We start from the raw sequence: 25,682 nt of genomic DNA on the forward strand, positions 1-25,682 counted from the left end.
GATTCCACTGCCTCAGAAATGTGGAGCCATAATACCATTCCAACAATCCTTTCGTAACACAGGACTGTCAGAGGGCTGTGCCATATTCTGAAATGTTAAGGTCATGACAGCGACTTTCACAGCTGGGTTAGGTCCAGGTTAAGACTAGATCAGGTTGAGTCCTCTGGACCTGTGGAGTGGGGGTAGTGGGGAAGGTGGTGGTCAGGCCAGGCCAGGGCAGACCAGGCTCAGGAGGATTGGTCTGGTCACTTTAGGGTCTGGTCTGGGGAAGATGGGGGATGGGGGAAGGGATGTTTGAGGGTCTCGGGGTAGGGCCAAATCAAGGTCTGGGAGTTTCGTGGTGGGGTGAAAGTGTAGCTGGGGATATATGAGGTAAATATGGGGTCAGTTTAATTGTTACTTATTTTATTCATTTGTGGGAGGTCAGTGTGTGACTATGGCAGGCTGTTGCTTGACTAGTCTGTGAAACAGCTCTCCGAACTTCACCACTAGTCCCAGATATATGTCAGGAGGATTTTGCAGAGTTGGCAGGGCTGTTTCTGCTGTTGTCTTTTCCAGTGCTTAGGTCAATGCCATGCGATCCGTCTGGTTTTAGTTCTTTGAGACTTTGTAGTGATGGACTAACTGAATGGCTTGCTAGGCTTTTTCAGAGAGAAACTGCGAGTCAACCCCATTGTTGTGGGGCTGGAGTCACATGCAGACCACACAAGGTGACGATGGCAGATGTCCTTCCCTGAAGGACATTAGTGAACCAGATGGATTTTCCAACAATCGACGATGGTTTCATGATCATCAATAGATTCTTAATTCCAAACTTTTTTTTATTATTGAATTCAAATTCCACCACCTGCCATTGGTAGGATTTGAACTCAGGTCCCCAGAAGATTCACTGAGTTTCTGGATGAAGGATCTAGCAATAATACCACAAGGTCACTGCCTCCCCGCTATGTTGCTCAGGAGCTGCGCTAGATATTTAGAAGTCAAATATTACCTGATAAATTACTTCACTTACTTCCGTTGGAACCTTCTGAAGTCTCCAATTTAAATGGAAACTGTGTGAGATCCAGGAAATTTCCGCTGGACAATTCCTACAGAATCTGTCATGATGAGGATTCCAAGCACAACTCACATTTACACTGGAATAATGACTGCCTGGCCTTTGGAAAATCTGGACTGAAAATTTCACCAGTTCCAAAAAAGTACCAAATTTGACTTTGAAACTTTAACTCTGCTTTTCTGTGAACAGTTGCTGCCAGATCTGCAGAATTTCTCCAGCATTTTTGTTCTTTTATATTATATTATATTCTTAAAGATCTAGTGCACAGCTCAAATCCGTAACCTTCTGACTCAGAAGTTAATAATGTGCCAGTCCAAAATGTTCAACTTTGTTCACACAAATGAAAATATTTAGCCTTTCAGAATACATGACATCTCCATATCCTTGCTGCTGATTAACAGAACAATATTGCTTCACAACACTAGATTAAAATCTGTTTTAACTGGAAATGAGAGCAAAAGGCATGTTGTCATATTTTTTTGAATTCCATAACTAGGTTCAGTTATTGTTTTCTGAATGTCAATGGGCTTTAGAAATAGCAGACTATTATATGAACAACCAAATAGTATGGTTCAAAGTATTTGCATAATTTGGAATAAGTAATAAAAAGAAACTCTCTTACCCTTTGGAAGTTCATCTTAGATGTTGCTCTGATGCACATGATGATGTCATGTGACGCGATGAATATCGCACCATCATGATTCTGTTGCATGAACAAGCTTGAATGGAAACTGGGTTACCCAATGACATAGTCAAGGTCTTAAATTGCTGCATTATGTTGCTTAGTATTATTAGTGCATACCAATAGCACTCTCATAACTTAAATAAATCATTGCCAGTTTGCAACTGTTGTAACTCCAGTGGCTCAATGGTTTGAATGCAGTTGGATTAATTTTCTGAACACAAAATTTACATACAATTTTGCACTGGTTGCCTTTTCTTTTCACTTTTTTTATCATGAGTTTCAAGTTCAAATATAATTACTTTGGGTACAAAAAGTAACTGAAAGGTTATAGATATGGTTTGACATGCCTTGCGTAGTTTAGATAATACTGTGCATGAATAGCACGGAAATAAGTAGAAGTAAGAATGATGGGAAAGGACACTTCAGAACTCACAAGGGAAATTTCAACCATTGTCGCTTAGATTTAAACATTTACTGTGTGTCACTGCCTTTTTGGAATGAATCTGCAAGATAACTGCGTTGACTTATTGTCTTTTTCAGGTTTGCACAGTTTCAGGATCCTGCTGGTTGGCTGACGATTAATCCTGCAAATGGCACAGTTACAACCAAAGCAGCCCTGGATCGAGAATCTCCTTATGTCCATGACAGCCAATACACCTCCTTATTCCTTGCGATTGATAATGGTATGTAAAAAAAAACTTCCAAATCCTGTTTTCCTTGTAAACCACCAGTGTTGGAAATGCTTCAGTGCAAATTCCAGTGGTAACACAAAAACCTTTCATGTCCTTATGTTTTATATTACGATAGAGTGTACAACTGAGAAACTGTGCAAAGCAGTCACCACCAATATGTATCTTGTTGAACCACATTTCTTCTTTTTCCAAAAGACAGTAAGGCTGAGCACACTGAATACAACAAAGACTGTTGGATCTGGCAACATTCTGGCATTTGCGATGAAGACATGTGCTCCAGAGCTAGCCATGTTCCCAGCCAAGCTGGTTCAGTATAGCTTCAACTTAGCATCAACTTGACATTTTCGAAAGTTGCCCAGAGATATGCTGTCCACAAAAAGTCAGGTCAAAGCTGGTTCAGCCAGTCAGTCTATTCTTAATCACATTAACGAAATGATGGACTGTATCATCAGTAGTGCTGTGAAGTGAGGCTCACCAATAACCACCATAACTCGTCAATAAGCTGCTGCTCAGCTTTGGGACTGATAGAAGCACTCAGCTTTAGATCTCATTACAACCTTGCTCCAAACGTGGGCAAAAGAGCTGAGCTCAAGACTTAAGGTGAGAGTGACTTGACACCATTGTAGCATTTGTCTGAGTATGAAATTACCTCAGTCTCAGGAGGTTACTAATGGAGAGTGATTTCCCTTGACATCACAGCCACATTTGATCAAGTGTGGTATCAAGGAACTCTGGTAAAACTGGAACCAGTGGAAATCATGAAAAACTCACTGCTGATTTGAGTTACACCTTGCAGTCAAGAACATGGTTGTGACTGTTAGAGGTCAATCCAGTTCTAGAACAGTGTCATAGGGCAGTGTCGTAGACCTTAGCTGCTTCATTGATGGAATACCCTTTATCACTAGTTCGGAAGTGGGATGTTTGCTGATGATTGCACAATGTTCAGAAACATTTGTGACTTCTCAGATACTGAAGAAGTTCTTTTCCAGATGCAACAAGATCTGGATAATCTTCAGTTTTGGATTGACAAGTGGCAAGTAATATGTACCACACAAATGCCAGGTAATCACCAGCAAGAGAATCCAACTATCGCTGCTTAACATTCAGTGCCACTACCATCCCACACCATCAACATCCAGGGGGTTACTACTGACCAAAAACTGACTTGGACAAGCCATGTAAATATTTTGAGGACAAAAGCAGTTCAGAGGCTCGTAACCCTGTAGAGAACTCCTGATTTCATAAAGCCTGTCCACTGTCCTCAAGGCACAAGCCAGGCCTAGATAAGTGCAGCTCTAACAACACTCAAGAATTTTGACACCATTCAGAACAAAGCAGTCTGCCTGATTGGCACTACATCCACAAACGTTCACTTTCTCTACCACTGACGCTCAGTGGCAAAAGTGTATACTATCCACAGTGTGCACTGGAGAAATTCACCAAGGCTCCTGAGACAGGACATTAAAATTTCCCGTACAACACCATATAGGAGGACACGGGCAGCTCAAACATGGCAACGCCACCACCTGCAACTTCCCCTCCAAGCCTCTTACCATCCTAAGTTGGAAATATATCCCCACTCCTTCACTGTTGCTGGGTAAAAATCTTGGAACTCTCTTCCTCACAGCATTGTGAGTTTGCCTACTTGATATGGACTACAGCAGATTGAGAAGGCAGCTCACTGCCACCTTCTCATGGGCAACTAGGAATGAGCAATAAATTTTGGCCCAGCCAGTGACACCCACATCCTTTGAATAAATTAAAACAAAAAGTCTCTCGGAATGCTGGATATGGATTTCATCCTTGCAGTTCTTAAAGATCTAAGTCTTTAAAGTGGTAAATGTCCAGGACTGATTCTCAGTCAACTGGAATACTCTGCTGTTGGGTCCACTGGAGTCTTGCTTTTGTCTCTTTGTGATATTAAGCATGATACAACTGCAGTTACCATGTGTATGATGCATCTAAATTGAACTACACTTCGCATTGCACCTCATCATGTTTGTTTTCTTTGTAATGCCAACCGCTACCCATGTGTTGTTGAGATTGTTTACTGGCACCATCTCCAGGGACTAAGGGCTTATTGGTTTACAGTGGTAAAGCAAAACCATCTGTAAGTCTGGACAAGAAGAACCTCTTGCCTTAAACAAGATGTAGTTTAATGCGTGATTTCAGTCAGGTACAAGTTACATTAGTGAGACACTAAGACCATGAGCAGATCTAGGACACAAGTTCTGTACTGTATTCCTTTTTTTTCCATCCATATCCTTAAAACATAATCAGATTGGGAGCATAATACAGTCTACAATACGAACCCTTTTAAAAACATTACCATTACATAACACACATACTCTGTCTCATCCTGGGAAGTCTTCTCTCCCCTTCATCCTCTCTCTCCCTCTCACTCTGACTGTCTTTCACTCTCTCTCCCTCTTATTCATGCTCTCTCTCTCCTACGATTCTCTTGTACTGCTGCTCCAGCTCCTCAAGCCTTAGGTTCCCTCTTGATTCCATTTCTGGTTCATACCACAGATAATCAGGCTCTTCCAAAGTTAGATATCTAGAGATTATTTACAGCACTAATGATTTACAAGTCTATGATATCATACATCTACAGACATTGCCTGGATTCTATGGTTACTATATGTTACTGCACATTATACACACACATAGCTGAGTGATTATCCTGTACATAGATAGTTGAAGACAATGTCACATTTTGAAAAGAAGTCTATGAACTTTTTTTCTTGGAGGTCAGCAGAGAGATGTTTAAGAACAAAGTTTGCAAGACTGAATGGAAGCCAAGGGTTATCTTTGACTTCCAGGATGATCATGAAATCAGTGATTGTTTTGTCAGAAGAAAACGGGGCCAGATTGGTGTGAGACTGGACCTCAGCACTGACAACTGGGCTGTAAGTGGCTGTCTGCGCTGTTGCTCAGTGTGTTTGCTCAGGGCATGTTTGCTGTCACAGGTAATCCACAGCGCCCACTAGATCTGGTATGGTTGAGGAGAACCACTTGCTAATCTGATGAGAAGAGGTTGTATCTTAAAATGCTCACAAATCAGCTTATCACATGTTAGCAATTAGGCACAAGTTACACTTATTTGATTTAAAGGAAGTAAATATGAGCTCTATACCATGAGAATGGCTGTGGTGAGAAAAAATGATCTTTTAATGGGGACAGCATCTTCAAAGGTAGAGATGAAGGTATGCTTGAGCATGTCAGGCAAAAGATACAAAAGCTTAAACACATGTACCAACAGATTCAAGAATAGCTTCTTCCCCATGGTTGTTAGACTTTCTAAATAGAACATAGATCATGGAACAATACAGCGCAGAACAGGCGCTTCGGCCCTCGATGTTGTGCCGACCTATGAACTAATCTAAGCTCATCCCCCCAACACTATCCCATCATCATCCATATGCTTATCCAAGGTCTGTTTAAATGCCCCTAATGTGGCTGAGTTCACTACGTTGGCAGGCAGGGCGTTCCACACCCTTACCACTCTCTGAGTAAAGAACCTGCCTTTGGCATCTGTCTTCAATCTATCACCCCCTCAATTTGCAGCTATGCCCCCTCTTACAAGCCGACATCATCATCCTCGGAAAAAGACTCTCTCAAATGGACCTCTCAAATTTTAAATTTAATGTTGACCTTGTTCTTTGCGTACCTCCTCTGTAGCCATAACATTTTATTCTTCACTCTGTTCTATTACCCAAATGCACTTTATATGGTACGATCTGCCTGTACTGCACACAAAACAAAACTTTTCACTGTACCTAGGTGCATGTGATAGTAACAAATCAGATCAAAAAACCACTTGTTACCCAATGCTAAGAGTGAAAATTGTTGACACCTCTGCTGCTATTGCCGTTTTGGACTCATTTGTACACCTGAGCTGATGGCTAACAAGGCCTTTGATCATTGTTGGATGGATAGACTGTCAGGAAATGCAGAGAGGCTGGGATTAATTGAACCAGTGTCAAAGTTCACAGGATCAGTGCTGAATGAGGTGAGTTAGAGGGCAAGATTGTGGCCCAATTGATATGTCGGCTGTAATGTTGTCAAGAGAGTTAGAAAGTGCAATTAGTTTTGCTGCTTTTAAGGAGACATTGTAAGTGACAGGTTCTAAACAAAATACCAATAAAGAGGCCAAGAAAAGCTGTATTTTTTTATTTTAGTTTTTGCAAATGCTTGCATCACTGGCTGGTCAGCATTTCCTGCCTATCCCTAGTTGTCCTTGAGAAGGTGGTGGTGAGTTTCCTTCTTGAACCACTGAAATCCTCCTGCTGTGGGTTAATTCACAATGCCATTAGGGAGGGAATTCCAGGTTTTTGACCCAGCATCAGTGAAGGAGTGGCAATATATTTCCAAGTCAGAGTGCTGAATGACTTGGAGATAATACCCGCTGCTCTTCATATAGATCAAAACAGACCAGCAAGAAGGATCCTCCATTATTGCTATTTCAGAGGATAATAAACCAATTTCTTCTGGCTGCTGCTTCAATTTGGCAATTGTTTATTTCTTTCTATTGTCATTTCACGTTGTTGATCCATACAGGATATAGTGTTCAGAATCTTCTGGAGATTTTAAGGCTTCTGCACAGACCAGTTGCTCACAAACATAGAGTGCAAAAGACATTAGAGGAAAACAGAGGGTATCTGGAGAAAGACAAGCTGGTGGAAGAGGGAGGAGGCGTAGGAGATGTTGTGAGAAAGGCTCACTGCAGGAGATTGTATCCACACTAAGTGCTCAGGTGGCATTTCACCTCTGGAATGTTAGTATGAAAAAGGATGTGCAACATCTACACTTCAATAAGGATTCCCAAACTGAAATCTTCTACCAGCTGCAGCCACAATTCACTATTTTAGAACCAGACAATGATTCCATAGTCAGTGGCTATGGAGGTACTTGATGTTGATGACCTTTGCTGTGTTGTGCTCCTTCAATATAGGAGTGCTTGATATTTGCAACATCTCACAATTTTACTTCCACCATTATGTAAGGGAGCTACTGAGTCACTCTGTTCAAAGAGAACCAGCGAGCAGAGTAGTAGCACAGCTTTGCCTGAAAATCTAAATTTCCTTATGATGCAAGGTGATATTGTTTTCAAAACAAATTTAAAAATCAAACCATCCCCATTGCATTCAAAAATTACCTAATTGGTGGCACAGTGGTCAGTGGTTAGCACTGCCTCACAGCTGCCAGGGATTCAGGTTTGATTCCAACCTTGGATGACTGTCAGTGTGGAGTTTGCATATTGTCCCCTTGTCTGCATAGGTTTCCTCTGGGTGGTCTGGTTTTCTCCAACAGTCCAAAGATGTTCCGATTAGGTGGATTGGCCATAGTGTCCAGGGATGTGCAGGCTAGGTGGGTTAGCTGTGGGATATGCAGAGTTACAAGGATAGGGTAGAGGGTTGGCAGAAGGACAATGTGCACTCCATGGGCCAAATGGCCTGCTTCCCTATTGTAGGGATTCTATAATTTTAATCAATATTTTGCTTTCTGCTAGCACCTGTCCTCTCTTTATTTTTTCTGCCTCAGTATTCCTGTAAAACGCACAACTGCTGCAGCCTAACCAGTGAAAGGCTGCTGACTTTCAGTGAAGGAAACTACAGATGGCCTTCAACGGTGTCTTTGTAGAACTCTGAGCTGAGATGCACAGCCCTGGCGTGCAGTGGCAGCGATTTGGTTGACTGACTAGTTAAAGGCAATCACAAGAGTGCTGTTAAAGTGACAGCACTGGGTGAATGAATGCTTTCTTTTTGAGAGATAACTGCATTTATTTGCCCCATGTAACAACTGTGTGTCTCCTTGATTGTGCCTTCAGCAATCATAGTATTGCATTTGCTGGACTTCTGTGATTACCTGAAAGCTCTTTTGAACATTTGTCTTCACAGCCATGATGGCAACAGTGTAATCTTCCACTGCAGAGTTGGATATCTGATGGAAGCTGCTCATGACATAGTGGAAGCTGAGACATCGGCTCTCAGACACTACATTGTGATTGTGTTCACAAACGTGCAGAGGGAATTGGCCACTATTTCCACAATAGAAAGAATTAACCTAAGCTCTTTGTGAAGTTGATGTCAGACTCTACCGCCTTTCTTGACTTTTACTGCAGACTCTGGCAGATGTCCCAATGCACCAAGTGTTTTATTGTATGCACCTGTCAAACTTCTTCTGTCGACTGCCTCACCTGTGTCCTTGCAGTGTAACTTGCATGTGACCTTACCCCCTTCTGCTGAGCTGACATCTGCATTGCATTTGCCTCATGTCATTGCTGCAAAGCCCTCTTGTCCAGTGTCTCACCTTGTCTGCTGACTGCATGAGCTATGATTATGCCATCATTGATCGAGAATATTGGTGGGTGAATGATGGGGCGTGACAAGTTGAGCATTAGTCGAAGCTTGCGATATTGTTTGTACTGTATGGTATTAAAGATGCATTTGCCAACCCTGAGCACTCATGAGATCATTGGACATCTTGCAGCATGACTATCTGCTCACCCTGCCTTCAGTGTATATATTTTGTAGGCTTTCTGACGACCTGCAGCTGTACAATATCTATCATCCATTGCACCTCTTCCCACTGAGGCCTTCAGTGTGGCATCTGAAGATCTTGAAATACACTGTCCCATGTTGTGTCGTTTGTCTGTTTTTCTATGATTGATTCACTAAAGACTCCCAAACAATTGTTGAAACCATAATGCGCCTCCAACTTCAGGGATGTAGGAAAGTCTTTGGCTGGTGTCAGTCAATCAGGCATTCAGCCTCTCAATGGAACAGTTAACGCTGGCTGGATACTGAATTCATGTCAAATACTAGGCAGATTCACGTACTGTGGGTGTTGCAGTTAATGGACATGGATTAATTATGCTTCATGATTCCAGTACTCGTTTCAGAGACTATTTAATTTACCTTCCCCTTTTAATTTACGACTTAGTGGTTAGTTTTTCCATCTCACTGTCATCTTTAAATTCCCTCAGCATCCCTTTACATTTATCTGTCTCCTGTGTCTTATTTTGAATTCCCAAAAGTCTCTCTGAATTTCTCAACGTTTTGTATCCTAATCTGTGTTTATCTTCATGTCTTTCATCCTCCCCCATCTAGTCCCAAGTGGTATTTTATTTCAGTTTCTTATCATCTGTGGCATAAGTGCAGAGTGGAAAGCTTGTATCTGCTGTCAGCAATTCGCAAAGGCAGCCCTTCAACAATTGACTTCATCTCACCTAGGCTGAATGGAGAGACGGAAAAGACTTTCTTAGTTGCTTTCTAGTATAGCTATTCATTTATTTTGTACTCTTGCTTATGTCAACTCTAGGATTATGTTTAAATTAAAACTTGGTGATGAAATTGCATCCCTTCTGCAATGTGTTAATTGATATCAATGTCACTTGACAACAGTTCCAAACAGTTTTTTAATATAATTTGCATTGGACAACGAAAGAAGCCAAAAGAACCGAACTTTATTCATCCTCGGCTATTAATAGCATTGCAGCTACGAATATTCCAAAATTTTGCGCCAACACAATAACACACTGACAATTTTTTTAAAAATTCCTTGAAATAACATCTTACACAAGTTTCAGAACGCCTCAAATTGCAGGTTCAAAGTTGACATACCATTAGACATAATTGGCTGGAATGGCACAGCAGCTTGAGGGACTGTCTGACTTACCCCTGTTCTTATGTTCCTAGTTGAATGAAATGTGTTGAATTAGTGTTGGGAAGTTAACATTATGGAAAATGCCCAGAAGAAAATGTCAGTGAAATGATCTAAGTTAAAAAGGAGTTAGAAAAATGCACTATTTGGGATGGTGGATAATGTTAATTGATACATTTTAAAAATAACAAAACCTTGTATTTGTATGTATTTCATTTGTATGTTACAAAATTAACACAACCCCCAGTGCCTCATGTGAGCTTTGTAAAACAAACTGCGGCACTGAGCAGCGTTCAGAAATTTTAGGCTGAAGATCAAAGAGATAGATTTGAAAGCATGTCTTAAAGGAATAAAGTGCAAGAGGATGTTTTATAGCTGTAGCTTAAGCAACTGAAGGTACAGTCACTATTTATGGAATAATTATTATTAGGGGATAAAGAAGAGCCCAAAACAAGAGAAGAGTAAATACGCTGTGAGTTAAGGAACTGGAGATAACAGTGATAGGGGGCAAGGCCGTGGAGGGATTTTAAAATATCAGAGGGATGAAAAGGAGTTCAGTGTGAGCGTTGCCTTCAGCAGAATGATGAAAGTTTTGAAGTATGTATTTCATATAGATGGTTAATGAGCAAGGATTTCTGTTTTTACCAAAGGGAACTGTAACATCATTCAAAAGGGAAATGGATAAATACGTGAAAAGGAGGCATGCAAAACAGTATCCATTTCAACAATATCCATTTCAAGCCCACCGACTCCCACAGCTACCTAGAATACACCTCCTCCCCCCCACTTCCTGCAAAAATGCCACCCCTATTCCCAATTCCTTCGCCTCTGCCGCATCTGCCCCCAGGATTAGGCATTCCACTCCTGTACATCTCAGATGTCCTCGTTTTTCAAGGACCGCAACATCCGCCCTTCCCCCAGTGGTCAAGAACATCCTCAACCGTGTTTCCCACATTTCCCGCAACTCATCCCTCACACCCGCTCCCGCAATAAAAACCAAAACTGAATCCCCCTCACGCACCACCCCACCAACCTCCGGATCCAACGCATCATCCTCCGACACTTCTGCCATCTGCAATCCAACCTCACCACCAAAGACATTTTTCCCTCCCCACCCTTGTCTGTCTTCCGGAGGGACCACTCTCTCCGGGACCCCCTTGTCTGCTCCACACTCCCTTCCAACCTCACCACGCCCGGGACTTTCCACTGCAACCGCAGGAAGTGCTACACCTGCCCCTACACCTCCCCCCTCCCCCTTCACCCCATCCCAGGCCCCAAGAAGACTTTCCACATAAAGCAGATGTTCGCCTGCACATCTGCCAATGTCGGGGACCGCTTTGCAGAACACCTCCACTCGGTTCGCTCTAAACAACTGCACCTCCCAGTCACGAACCATTTCAACTCCCCCTCCCATTCCGCAGACGACATGTCCATCCTGTGCCTCCTGCAGTGCCACAATGATGCTACCCGAAGGTTGCAGGAACAGCAACTCATATTCTGCTTGGGAACCCTGCAGCCCAATAGTACCAATATGAACGTCAGCTTTTGTGCTCCTAAAATGCTGCTTGGCCTGCTGTGTTCATTCAGCTCCACACTTTGTTATCTTGGATTTCACAAGCTTCAAAATCTCCCCTCCCCCTACCACATCCCAAAACCAGCCCAGCTTGACCCGCCTCCCTAAGCTGTTCTTCCTCCCACCTATCCCCTCCTCCCACCTCAAGCCTCACCCCCATCTCCTACCTACTAACCTCATCCTGCCCCCTTGACCTGTCCGTCCTTCCTGGACCGACCTATCTCCTCCCTACCTCCCCACATACACTCACCTTAACTGGCTCCATCCCTGCCTCTTTGACCGGTCTGAGTCCTCTCCACCTTTCTTTTCCTCTATCCATCTTCTATCTGCCTTCCCCTCTCTCCCTGTTTATTTCAGAACCCCCTTCCTCTCCTCTATTTCTGAAGAAGGGCCTAGGCCTGAAATGTCAGCTTTCCTGCTCCTCTGATGCTGCTTGGCCTGCTATGTTCATCCAGCTCTACACCTCATTATCCCTTCTGCAAAACAGTAGGTGGGAAACGGTTGGGAAATAGGATCATAGATTATAGAACTGGCACAGATGTAATGGGATTAATTGGTTTCCAGTTGTGCAGTAAGGAGTACATTCCATGATCATATCTGTGCATGCTTCAACTCTTCCATGGGCCGGGTAGCCAGAAAATTACTCAAGCCACAGTTAAGGAAGGTATCCTAATATGTGCTTTCATATATTTGCATTGCTTCACTTTTCTTTATTGCCGATGGATTTTTCCTGATTTCAATTATTTATTTAGTCTCACTGTTCCACTTTAATCATAACTTGATGGTTAAATTTGTTCTAAAAATGTCGATCATTTACCAACAGGGAGTTGTTCGCACTTCTCGAACACCTGCTTGTTCAATTCAATAAGGAGTCTCATTGTAACATTGTCATAATTTTCCATGGCAATAAGCAAATAAAAAGCAATAATTAATGAATATTTATAATCATAGTCTGTGGCCCTACTATACACTGTAACTAATTGAAACAATGCATAAAATAGAAAGTTCACAATTTATACAGATAATACAACACAAACAGAATTCTACAAATTAAAGTAAGCTGCTCATTAAGGTAGGCAAATCTATGGAAATAATATGGCAATTGTTGATATTAAAGATCAAGAAGAAATTTTTATTCTTTACTTGTCTCTTATTACTCTGTTTTGATAAACATAAAAGAATGACTTCAGGGGTTGATATGATGAAAGAACATAAATATTAGGCCTGGTTTATCTAGCATTTAGAAGATTAAGGGGTGATCTGATTGAAGTTTTCAAGATATAAACAAGGAAAGGCAGGGTAGATCAAGATAGACTTTTCCACTAGTGGATTCCAGAACTGCGGACATAGTCTAAAACTACAGACCAGATTTTCAGAAGAGATGTCAGGAAGTGCTTTTAAACACAAAGGGTGGTAGAGGTTTGAAACCTCTTCTGTATGTGGCAGCTGATGCTAGCCCAGTTGTCTTGTTTAAAATCTGAGATAAATAAATCTTTCGTAAGACAAAAGTGTTAAGGTGTATGGCCCAAAGAAAGACACGTGGAGTTAGGCAACAGATCAGTGATGTTCTCATTGAATGGTGGAACAGGCTCAAGGGGCTGAATGGTCTACTCCTGTTCGTTTTGAGTCTGAAACATTGGATCGGGTTAACACAGTTATAATGCGTCTGGGACAGAAGGTCTTGATTTAAGTCTGACCTGCCACAGAGATATGTCATTACATGTCTGAACGGATTGATTGATGATTATTTTTTGTTCAAAGAAGAGCTAGGAAAAGAGCAACAGTCAATTAGAACTTGCTTCCTTCTGGCTTAATCTGTCATCCTATTTTTGAATGAGTTAAAAATTGAACTCTCTTTCCAGCTCAGCCATGTACTCATTATCATGATTGACTCTACATGCAGTTTTTCTCTTTATTGCACAGTCAATTAATTACCATGGTAATCCAATTAAAAATAATTGGGCACATCATGTACATTATTTGCTAACAATTCAGAACAAAAATGAAGAAATCCCCACCACCTGTGTGACAGGAAATTTGCCAGGTGGTGCCAAAGCCCTACTTTGTTTCAATGAATTATTAGGATCTTTCAAAACAAAAACAATTAATGACCCAAAGAAAGTGTTCCTATTTATATATTTTCATGCATATGTAGCTTAGTGAGTGGGTAAGTGCACTGTACATTTTGTCTCCATTTAATTTCGGTTTAAATGAGGATCATTTACTCTTCACATGGCACTTAATATTATTGGCAATGCTTATGAGTGTGTAGAATTCGGGTTGTAGCATGGAGTAGTGTTGGTTTTGATTTGTAGCCTAATCTATATCTAACCCTACACGTATCCTTCAGTGTTTTATGTGGACAGTGTGGGGTTGATGCTGGGGACAGCTGGAGGGGCCTGTTTAATAGCACTGTTGATGACATTTTCTAGCACTTTATTAATATAGCCCTTTCTGCTAGTGTTTCATCAAGGCAAAACAGCTGTAATGGGACTGATGAATAAGTGAACACTGTTTGTAAAATGGGAACTGTCACCTGTGTGTGTTACCTATTATGTAATTCCATCCCCAAAACTTGAAGTGTCGTGGTGCATGGAGGAATACAATGTTTGCACTGACAGTCTCCACAGTGACTTCACATGTTTAGTTGACTCACGTTTTTATGAAGTGCTCTTTGAGAGGTGCTCTGTAATCTTCACTCCTTTTTTTTGTTTGAAAATTTTGTTGTCTAGCCCATAAATATGGGAGAACAAAGTAATAGGTATGTTTCCAAGAAGTATCCTTGTGATGAAATTGTGGGTGGTGAATGTAACAGGCTATAACACTGGAAGATGTTATAAAGCATTTTGAATGGAATGAAAGAGCATGTGATATTGTTCATGCAATGGGAATAAAGGAGTCACATTATGTACCATTAGAGACAATGCAGAAAAGATGAAAGCAAGCTGTACTGCTGGAACAATCCTGAGTGCTAGCAAATCTGAGAGAATATGGCCAAAGGAAATCGAGGAGATGAAGCAGTTTCTAAATGTACAGATAGAAGATGAAACGAGAAAGCAATCTGGGACTAGCTTTCTCACCATAAAAGAGATAACTTCATCAATTTGTGAAAACCTAAAGGGAAAAGAAAGCTCAAAATCCTGCAGATGTGCCTGCCTTTTGTGCTCAACTGGTTTTCTGGTTTTTAAGGACCGCTATGCTTTTCATAACACAAAGTTATGTGGTGAAGCTGCTAGCGCAGATGAAGACTGTGCAATAATATTTCCTGATGTCAGTAAGAACTGCTTGTGTGAAGTTTGGTGGAAGCTACTTCCAGATTTTATTCATGATTTTAAAAGCTTTGAACCATCAGAGGAATTCTCAATAATCAAATAACATTGTGTTGTTCTTGCAAAGCAAATTGGATTTGAAGAAGTGGAGAGTGAGGATATTGAAGAGCTGCTTGAATCCCACTGAGAAGTGTGTACAGCTGATCTACAACAACTTGTTACTGATGGGGAAATGGAAGCTGGAGATGAAGAAGAGGTAGTCCAGGATGCAGCACCACGAGAGCTTTCCACTTCTCTTTTGTCTTCTACCCCAACGGAAGTTTAGAAGCAGTTGCAGCTCTTAGAAGAAGATGATTACAATGCAGAATGCAGCAGGATAGCAGTTCACAGAATAAGAACTTATTTGGCTCCCTATGAACAGCTTCTTTATAAAAGAAGAAAAAAGGCCAATGCAGCAAAAACTGGGTGTCTTTTTATCAGCCAACCCCCAGGGAACAGTCAGGAGACATTAACCCCAGCCATCAACTTCTTCTGGATTCGTTATTTTTCATCCTCGCCTGCAACCACAACTGCACCTGAAGGTGGTGATGATGACTCTAAACAACCTTAAAACCACCCTCCTCCCCGATCAAGTTTACCTTGAAAAAAAAATCCAAGATAATGTGTTTAATTGACTGTGTATTTTTTTCGTTATCAGATATGAATTTAACATTTATTTAAACTGTGCTATCCTTTATGTTTGGCTAACTACTATATTTGAATCAATTTTGGTAACTGGTGGTCTGCCTCAACCCTATTTTTTTCCCATAAGCCCTGTGAATTTTATTGTGCAATTTTCTATCCCACAAGGTTGCACAAGAGCGCAACTACTACAGTATAGCTGGAAGGACTGTATTTGTGAGTAGACTGGTGGGGCAGTAATTGGTTGGGTCAGATATGCTGATGGTCTGCAATTCCCCTAATGGCTTGTGATGACTGGATGGGACTGATTGTTGCCCAGCCTTCAGATTATAATTGGACATACTCCTTACTGTGAATGGCCTGAGTGGATGACTGGCTCTGGCCGAGTCCCAAAACAGTGATGATACTAGGATCCCCTGACCAACAGGGGCCCCCCTCAACCAGCCTGAGGACCAGCTCCCATTCACTATCAGATACAGTCATTTGGCTGAACAAATATGCCATGTTTTCTGCACATGTTATGGTGCCAGCTTGATGTTGTGATGTGTCACACACCACTGATCCCACGCACCTCCTTCGCCGAAACAGATCACTACTGACAAGCATGGCAAGCATAAAAGCACAAAAGGATACCAGTACTGACAGCCTTCAGTCTCTGGCTGAAGCATCAATGCACTAACTGGCCACACATGACATAGATGATGTGGGCATGCTGGTTGGCACTGTGTGTAGGTACTAAGAGTGAGTGAGCAGCCCTGAGATGGAGCCTAGTCCAATCCATGACCCAGTTGCCTGTCCTTGCATGTGAAGTTTCTTTACAGCAGCCTTTCAATGGTAGTTGCTAGTGTACCCTGGAATGCAATTTAGATCTTCCTAATGGCCCCCAGGTGGATTGGAGAGGGTGCTATGAGCATTGTCAGGGGTCGACAAATATCAGTGCCAATTTCTGTGGATGAGGACTACATTTGGATGAATCCAATGGACCCTGCCCTGAGATGCTATTTGATGCTGAGCAACATGGAAGCTCTTCACACCCAGCGGTGAGCTAAATGTGTCACAAGCCTCTGATTTCCTTTTTGAGAATTCACAAAGTCTAGTTTGTTTGGTGCTTTTGGAAAGGTAGGAAACTTAAAGGCGTGATGTGCCTTTAAGAAAGTGTTTAACAATCAACAATTCCCATAATTGGCAACTCACCTCTGCTGAATGGGAAAACTCACCTCGCTGCTCAGCTAATGCATAAAGGATGCAGTGAGTTGTCTCTGATGTTGGGATGGGCCTCTCTGGACTTCCTGCACAATTCTGCCGCAAAGTTCGGCAGAGCCCAGGTTGTTCGGGCTGTAATCAGAATCTGTCCAATGACTTATCCTGTCTATGATACACCATTTAAACAGGGCACTTAGTAAAGTTATAAAGATTGTCACATTAGTGAAATGAATGGCATTTTAATGCCATATACCAGCTGAAGCAAGCTGGGATCAGCCATCCTTTATGTAAGATTCCTGTACAGAATTAGAGCAGAAGAAAATGTCTATTTATCATATCTGTACTCGGTTATAATCCAGTTCAGGAGTCCATCAGATGCACTATGGGATACCAGCTCTGTTATTTGTTTGGGTGTTGTTCCCCACTGAACTTTTCAGAAATATTAATAGTCACTGCTGTGATGGACATTGAGAAAATGGCTCAATTTCTGCAGCATGAGACCAAAAGATTGACAAGTTAGTCTGGATGCTCCAAAGATGGATGAATAGTTAAGTAGTAATAGTGACCATTGAAATGTAGTATAATGGTCATTATTTTATATGCTTTGACAGCTGGATATTGTTTATTTAGTGACACAGGCCTGATTTTTTTGATTCCATCCCAAGAATAGAAATCTGCTGAGTCTACTCTACTATTATAAAGCCTTATTCAACTGAAGTGGACATTGGAGAAACAAACCTTTTTGAGGTCTATGCAGAAAAGGTTAAAAAAAATTAAAGGGAAACTCTTGGGGTGAATGTCGCATTTACCAAGTACTGCTGGCAACTGACTGTGAAATTGACGGCTTCTGAATGAGGGATCTTCCCACCCACCCAGGATTTGTAAGCAAACCTACCAGGGATTTCTTATATTCCCTGCATGGTGATTTCCTCCCTGCCCAATGATGGATTCATACTACTTGGCAGTAGACTGTGAAGACTATCCATGTGCCTTCCCATCTTTGACTTAATTCAGTTGGAGGTGGGAAAATGTCTTAAAATTCCTTTGTCCCTCTGAGCACCCTATAGCCCTCCGAAATTGTAGCATCCACTCAATCCTGGCCCCAATTTTAATTATTCAACCTCTGTTGACCACGCCTTCAATTGTCTGGGTCCTAGCCACTGAAATTCTCTCCATAAGCCTCTCTGCTGCTCAACTTCTCCCAACTTTAAAAACCCACCTCTTCATCAAAACTTTAGTTTGTCCATCCTTAATGTCATTCTTAAGTAATTCAACCCAAAGTTTGTTAGTTTACATTCCCTCGAAGGGCCTTAGAACATTTGCCAATGTGAAAGCTGCCATATAAGTGTACGTTGTCATTGCCACGACCCCTCAGTTTACCTCAATGGTACAAAAAAACACGTTCACTCCTAAAAACATGCTGATTTACAAATTCACTGTTACTCTATCTTGCATTGGTAACATTCGTTCAAATTAGCCTCTTATGAGCACCTAACCTTATCAGTGTGACAATGTACCACTTTCCTCACAGCAGTCCATGTCACCTGACTAAGTTAAAATTGCTCATTCCATGCTATTTCCTTATGATTTCTCATAGGCACTTTCAACTAATAACTGTGGAGGTTGTGTATTTACAGCATCTCTATTTGTAAGTTTTCAATTTATTACATTCTTGTTTCTTATATGAATTCAACATTGAGTTAGATATTTGGTTGGTAAGAGGGTTGAGGGTTATGTGGGACAGGAAAGCGGAGCTGAGACCACAATCATTTAAGCCATGATCTTATTAAATGGTGCAGCTGGCTGAAAGGTCCTTATGGTGCCCTCCTGCTCCTCAGTCCTAGCTTCCGATATTTGCTACACGAGTTGATGTTCAAAATATACCCAAACCTTTCTACTGTAAATGATCCACAGATATACAGATATATTTAAATACAACATTGCAAATACTGAGTAAAATCTGTCTGGATTCATATATTGTTTATTTAAACCCAGCTGCATTCCTGTCATCATAATGGCCAAGTCAGTTTCGTAGCGCAGTGATCCAAATTCTTTCCTATTACATTATAAGCAGGTGGCTGTTTCCTGACAAGAGCAAGTACACTGCATCAATATCACAGTGACAGAACAAATATTGACATAATAGTTCAGGTTGTGATTCCTTATACAAAGGAAAAGCATATTACTGCCTACAGATTGCAGCATACACTGACTTTTCAGAATGTAAACTCATTCTTGGAATCACGGACTGATCGAGGAGCTGTTCCTTAACTACATTCTAAAAAATTTCTGATATGTTATTTTACCATTGTATCGCACTTGAAGGTGAGCATTTACATGAAAATATTTCTTGTGCTCATTTGCCAAGTGGAATTTCAACCTATTTGTATTGCTGTTGTGTTATATGTGTTAAGTTTCAAAGAACGGAATTTTGGCTGAATGTGTACATCATTCATTTGCTATTGTCCTACAATGTAAAGTTGAATGTTGCTTATTCTTTTATTTAAATTACAGACTACTTTTTGGTAAAGTAAAATTGTCTAACAGTGATTCTATAAGTGAACACATCAAATTAATATGTTCAAGACTTGATTTGGAATCATCACTCTCTTTCCATTGTGATTTTTGTCAACAAATTATTGTGGTGAGAACATTGGAGATGTGTGTAATCTTAAGTGACAATGCAAGTTATGTGAGACTGTGGTCTTGTAAGTTAACCTTATTTTCAGTTACAGCAAATGTAAGTGGATGCGCAGATAGTTCCAAAAATTAGAATTTAAATCAATCTCAAATAATCTGATGAACTCCAGTGCAATTATTTTCTTTTATATTGTGAAACAGAATTACTGCACTTAATGGTGTTATGTGCACAGAATGTATCACTGCATTCGGAGTGCGCAATTATTCCATGAACTGTATGCTAGTGTGAATTGAGTAATCACACATTAACTGATCTGCTTCTCATATCCTGATATATTTAATTTCTATTCTGCTGATAGGCTCGCTATGATTTAAATAACTTCTTGCCTTCCGATTTAAGTTTACAGGTTTTACATAAAATTAGTTTTTCTTTCAAACGGTGGCATCAATTCAGTGAAATCAAAGATGACAAGTTTAGTATCATGAACTGATTCAGTTGAAAATAAATGTCTTTTCGAAGGTTATCGTTTTCATACTGAAACCTTTTTTAAAAATCTCAATACAATCAATATTCCACTTTTTTTGTACTTTATTTAATGTGGAAATCATTCAGTACAAGAATACAGTTAATTGTAATTAGCGTAAAGCAGTTTAAATTTATAGGGCATACGTGCATGGCAAGATGCAACACTTTGAAATTAATAGCCATGTTAAAGCAGATGGGAAACTAAAGTACAAATGGAAATTGCCATGCATTTTACTGAAGCCTATTTGTTTTTTTTGTAAATAGTATGTGCAGGATTTGATTTGCTGCAACAGTTTTGTTGTAAATTCAAGATGAGACATTACCTTATGTGTATTATTATGACATTATTACTATTCTGGAACTGAACTATATCACTCTGAGCATATATACAAACTCGAACAGGAGTCGACCATTTTGGCTTACGAGTCTATCACTGCCATTCAATAAAATCGTGCCTGATTTTAATTACGGCTTCAACTCCGTTTATCTGCCTGCCCTGTTACACTTAGATTCTCGACTAACAAGGGACCAATCTCCTTGCACCTTAAAAATATTCAATGATCCTGCCTCTGCCACTCTCTTGGGAGAAAAGTGCCATAGATTCATGACCCTCTGAGAGAGAAAAATAACTCCTCACCTCTGCCTTAAAAATAGAGGTGCTTTATTTTTAAACTGTGTCATCCACTTCTCTGCAAATGAATTAATCAGATTAAACTGATAGAAAATAGTTTATTAAAGTTATGTTAACAGACATCTCTTAAGATTTGAAGTTTATGAAAAATATGTTTTTGATTTGAATGAAATTAAGAGAATTTTCAAGCCATGTCTGTGCCTTTAAGGAAGCATTATGGTCAATTTCCACTATGCTGTCAGTATCTTAACCACAGTTCCCCAACAATGAAACTGATTAGCACTAAGTGCATCAAACTGACCCTGAATAACCTTGCCGCACAGAATTCTGCCACTGCAGTCTCTCTGGACATGATAAACACAACATGTGGAAATGATTGGCATTTTTCTTTTAAAAGGTCTAATCCCAAAATGTTCACACTTCACTATTTTTCAAGGTTGAATCCAGCACCTTTAGGACATGCAGAAGTGCGAAGGATTAGTCTTTCCAAAATGCAGGGAAGTTAATTTGTCTAATAGCATTATGTGATTTAAATGGACAGTTGAGTGACATAAAAACAATCATGCCAAAGTCAGCAAGTATGTCTGGGGAACTGCTCAGAAATTGTCAACATTATTTTTAAGCTAAATCACTATATTGAGACATGTAAATTGAATGTTCCTGGCTCTACTGATTAGATTTGGATAGTACTGTATGTTTGTTTATCCACCGTTAAATGATAAATTGTTCTGTAAAGATAAAGATATTCAATCGTATGGTTATTGAACTTTGTATGAATATTCATTATACTGTTCTATTTTCAGTTGTTCCTGGCTACTAGACAAAAAGTAGAAGTAATTTCCATAATTGAGAATTCAGAGAGTTGAATCTATGGCATGATGTTTTTAAAATAATCAAGGCTACATTGCGCTCCCTTATTTATCCTGAAAAGATGATGTTGTGGCAGATGGTCTACAATTCACACCTTGTGGTAAACCTGAATACAGGATCTGAATATCAATATTGATTACTGTGGGAACAGTCAAGAAAATGTTAGGAAGGAAATGTTAGGAAATGCTAGCACTGGATTAGCAAACCTTTTGGGGTCATGAGAAGGTGTGTAAATGGTTTTCATAAATCTGATAATGTGAGAATTAGAACAGTGTTTAAAAACTCAACTGGCTTATGAATGTTCCTCAGGGAATGAAGCCAACTTTTCCTATCTTGTCTGCCTTCATGTGATTCTAACTTGCTCACACTGTGTGATTGAGTCTTAATCAGGATTTAATGTTGGGATTGGCAATAATACCTACCAGAATTCAAGAACAAATAAAAGTGCTACAACTGTATATTTTAATTATGATCATAACATTTAAGGCATTTTAAATGTCGAGACACACATACCTTGGATTATTGATTGTAGTTGCCTCTGATTCAGCAGGTTACTGGTTCAAATTTCATTGCAGAGCCTTCAATATAATCCAAGCTGATATGTTCAGTGCAGTATCAAGGGAGTACTGCACTAATGGAACTGCCCTTCTTTGGATCAGGTTTCAAACTGAGCTCGTGTCTTTCCTTTCAGTTAAACAACTAGCATTTGTATCATGCCTTTAACATAAAATTTCTGAGAAGCCTTGTCATCAGGTGAAATATGACACTTAGACATGTAAGAAATCTATAGGGCATGTATGAAATTTGTTCCTAGACGTGTGCTCTAAAGAAACTCTGAAAGGTTTGAGGAAAGAAAGTGGGACCCCAGGTTTTCACAACAATGGACAGGCTAACCATTGTGGCAAAATAAAATGGCAGAAATGGATTGAAACTGCAAGCTTCAACCTCCCAGCCCTGCTCCAGTTTATTAGCCAAGCAGTTGAAGGCATGGGCAACAAGCTGGAGTGATTAAACACAAAAGGCCAAGTTGGAAAAACATTGAGATTTGGGGGATTTCTGCAGCTTGAGAGGATGATACAAATGAGGAGACAATGCAGTGTTTTGAAAATGAACTATAAGAATAAGATGAAAGATGTTAACAAGTTGCATTATGCTTTTCACAGAAGAGTTTAAAAAAACCCTCAGATTTCTGACCAATATTTATCCCCGCAACAAATGCTATTACATAGGAATATTTAATTTACATGATCTAAAACTTTTATAACAACGTTCTTTCATGGTAAGGGATAAATATCTGCTTTGTCCCTGAGGTTCTTGAGTAGATCTGCAGCTCAAGTTGTGGATGTTTGGTTGGTTCGCTCGCCGAGCTGGTTCATTAGTTCGCAGATGTTTCATTACTCTACTGGGTAACATCATCTGTGCAACCTTCGATGAAGTGCTGTTGTGTTTTCCTGCCTGGTTTTTAAACTCTGGGGTCCCTTGGATTTGATGACTCATTTCTGGTGTGTATATAGGGACTAGTTCTGTGCTTTTGTTGATGGCCTTCTTGGTTGAAAACCAGGCCTCTAGGAATTCCCATTTGAACCAATAATTCGATTGGGACATCACCAGGATCCTAGGACAAGCCAAACAGAGGCAAGCTTTGGAATTCCTATAGGCCTGGTTTTCCACCAAGAAGGCCATCAAGAGACACATAGTACTGGACCCGATACATACACCACTGCAAAAAGGAAACCGGAACTGAGGTAATCAAATCCAATGGACCCCAGAGTTTAAAAACCAGGCAGGAAAACACAACAATGCTTCATTTGGAGGTTGCACTGATGATGTTGCCCATCAGGGTAATGAATCATCTGCGGACTAATGAACCAGCTCAGCGAACCAACCAACAACAGTATCTGCTTTGTCCTGTCATTGGACTTGTGCCAACTTTTAGGACTTGCAATGAACCATGTAGAAATAATTAAATGGATTTCTCGTTGAACCACATCCGTGGAAACTTCTAATTCCTGGTAAGGATCTGACACAGCTAATATTCTCTGAACTTCATCAACAGATCAGGTGGTGGCATTTGAATTGAGTTCCTGAAAATAGTTCAGTGTAGATTGCAAATTGATTCCCTCTGTTATTACAATATCCGATTAATTACACCATTCAAGGTGCTCAATTTAAACAAAAAATCTGGGTTACGAAATTGCTATTAATAAACAAAGTAAGTAAAGCTGTAATAGACAGAGACAGCATCACACAATTAAATTAAAACATCTGTTACTTCAGTAACAAATGCAGAAGTATATTTATAAGGACATAACATGTAAAAAATTGGATTAAGCCCATTTTCAGTCTTGGAGTGGGTCTTTTAAAAAAAAAAGGCTCACAGCTTAATGCAAGTGGTGTCCCATGCCTTATGTTTGAAAATGACAAAATTGGGCCATTTTTAATCACCTTAAACCTTACTGAGGCAAGGGGAATGCGACAAGACAAACTGGACCCACCAGCAGCGTGTTATAGTAATGTGAAGTTGGAATGAGCAATTTTGAATTCCATTTCCATACACCTGCCACTCATTCCCCCCTCCACCATGCCTGTTCCTCAATTTTGCCCTCTTTTCCAGCTCCATAACTGGGTGAGTTTGGAGAAAATATTTCACTTTAATTTGTGGCCTCCCGCTATCCCTTCAAAGTTAGTCTGCTCAAGACCTGGGACCAAAAAAGCCCACGTTCAGACTTGAACCAAAAATAAGATACCACACGATGTTATTTGACAATGGATTCTAGTCATTTGTTTACACACATTCAGAAATCTGTTACAATTTGACTGACAAACACTTATGCTTTACTCCTTAGGTGTTCCTGCTGCTACTGGCACTGGTACCTTGATTCTCACCATGCTGGATGTGAATGACAACCCACCCTCCGTGTTCCCAACCATAGCAAAGTTCTGTGAGGATACAAAAGATGTCAACATTGCTATCTTGGGGGCAACAGACAAAGATCTCCATCCTAATGCAGATCCATTCAAATTTCAACTGGGCAAGCAACCTGGAATTGAAAAAACCTGGAAGATCACTCAAGTAAACAGTAAGAGACTTTTATTGTGGCTTCTGAACAGGATATTGAGGGATCTCAGTATGGTAGTGTTATGTTTCAATCCTCTGATGCTATACAGTACTGAATAATACATTGGAGATTGGTGTTTGCAATGCTTAACACACATGCCAGCAGTTTCATGGAGCGATATGGAGCTAGATGTCAGGCAGCTCATCACAAACATAGACTGAAATCAATAGCCTGGTCACCCCCAACCATTCTCTTATAGGTTTAGTAACGTTCAAAATAGATGCAAGAGGAGGCTATTTGGCCCTTCCGGGCAACTTCAGCATACAACATTGCTGAGCCAGACTCCTACTCTGTCTCCGTTAACCTCTTGACACTTTACCTTTAGGGTGAGATGTGAAGGCTCAGTTAGGGCACTTGAGGGCTACGAGGTAGCCAGGAAAGACCTAAAGAGAGAGCTCAGAAGAGCCAGGAGGAGACATGAGAAGTTGTTGGCGGATGGGATCAGGGTAAACCCTAAGGCTTTCTATAGGTATTTAAGGAATAAAAGAATGACGAAAGTAAGATTAGGGCCAATCAAGGATAGTAGTGGGAAGTTGTGTGTGGAGTCAGAGGAGATAGGGGAAACACTAAATGAATATTTTTCAACAGTATTCACTCTAGAAAACGACAATGTTGTCAAGGAGAATACTGAGATACAGGCTGCTAGACTAGGTGGGATTGAGGTTCACAACGAAGAGGTATTAGAAATCCTACAGAGTGTGAAGATAGATAAGTCCCCTGGGCTGGATGGGATTTATCCTAGGATCCTCTGGGAAGCCAGGGAGGAGATTGCCGAGCCTTTGGCATTGATCTTTAACTCATCATTGTCTACAGGAATAGTGCCAGACGACTGGAGGATAGCAAATGTGGCTCCCCTGTTCAAGAAGGGGAGTAGAGACAACCCTGGTAATGATAGACCAGTGAGCCGTACCTCAGTTGTTGGTAAAGGGTTGGAAAAGGTTATAAGAGATAGGATTTATAATCATCTAGAAAAGAATAAATTGATTAGGGATAGTCAGCACGGTTTTGTGAAGGGAAGGTCGTGCCTCACAAACCTTATTGAGTTCTTTGAGAAGGTGACCAAACAGGTAG

At 40.5% G+C, this 25,682-nt stretch overlaps 1 protein-coding gene across 1 annotated transcript in view; it reads left to right on the forward strand.

The window, feature by feature from the left end:
• cdh13 (cadherin 13, H-cadherin (heart)) overlaps nucleotides 1–25,682 on the forward strand; it is a 1,035,536-nt gene that overhangs the window by 987,816 nt on the left and 22,038 nt on the right. The window contains exons 11-12 of the mRNA XM_059651748.1: nucleotides 2,283–2,425; nucleotides 24,339–24,572. Of these exons, the coding sequence (XP_059507731.1) occupies nucleotides 2,283–2,425; nucleotides 24,339–24,572 (377 nt within the window). The remainder of the gene's footprint in view (nucleotides 1–2,282; nucleotides 2,426–24,338; nucleotides 24,573–25,682) is intronic.

Source organism: Stegostoma tigrinum, chromosome 16 (assembly GCF_030684315.1).
Source record: "Stegostoma tigrinum isolate sSteTig4 chromosome 16, sSteTig4.hap1, whole genome shotgun sequence".
Taxonomy (NCBI): Eukaryota; Metazoa; Chordata; class Chondrichthyes; order Orectolobiformes; family Stegostomatidae; genus Stegostoma; species Stegostoma tigrinum.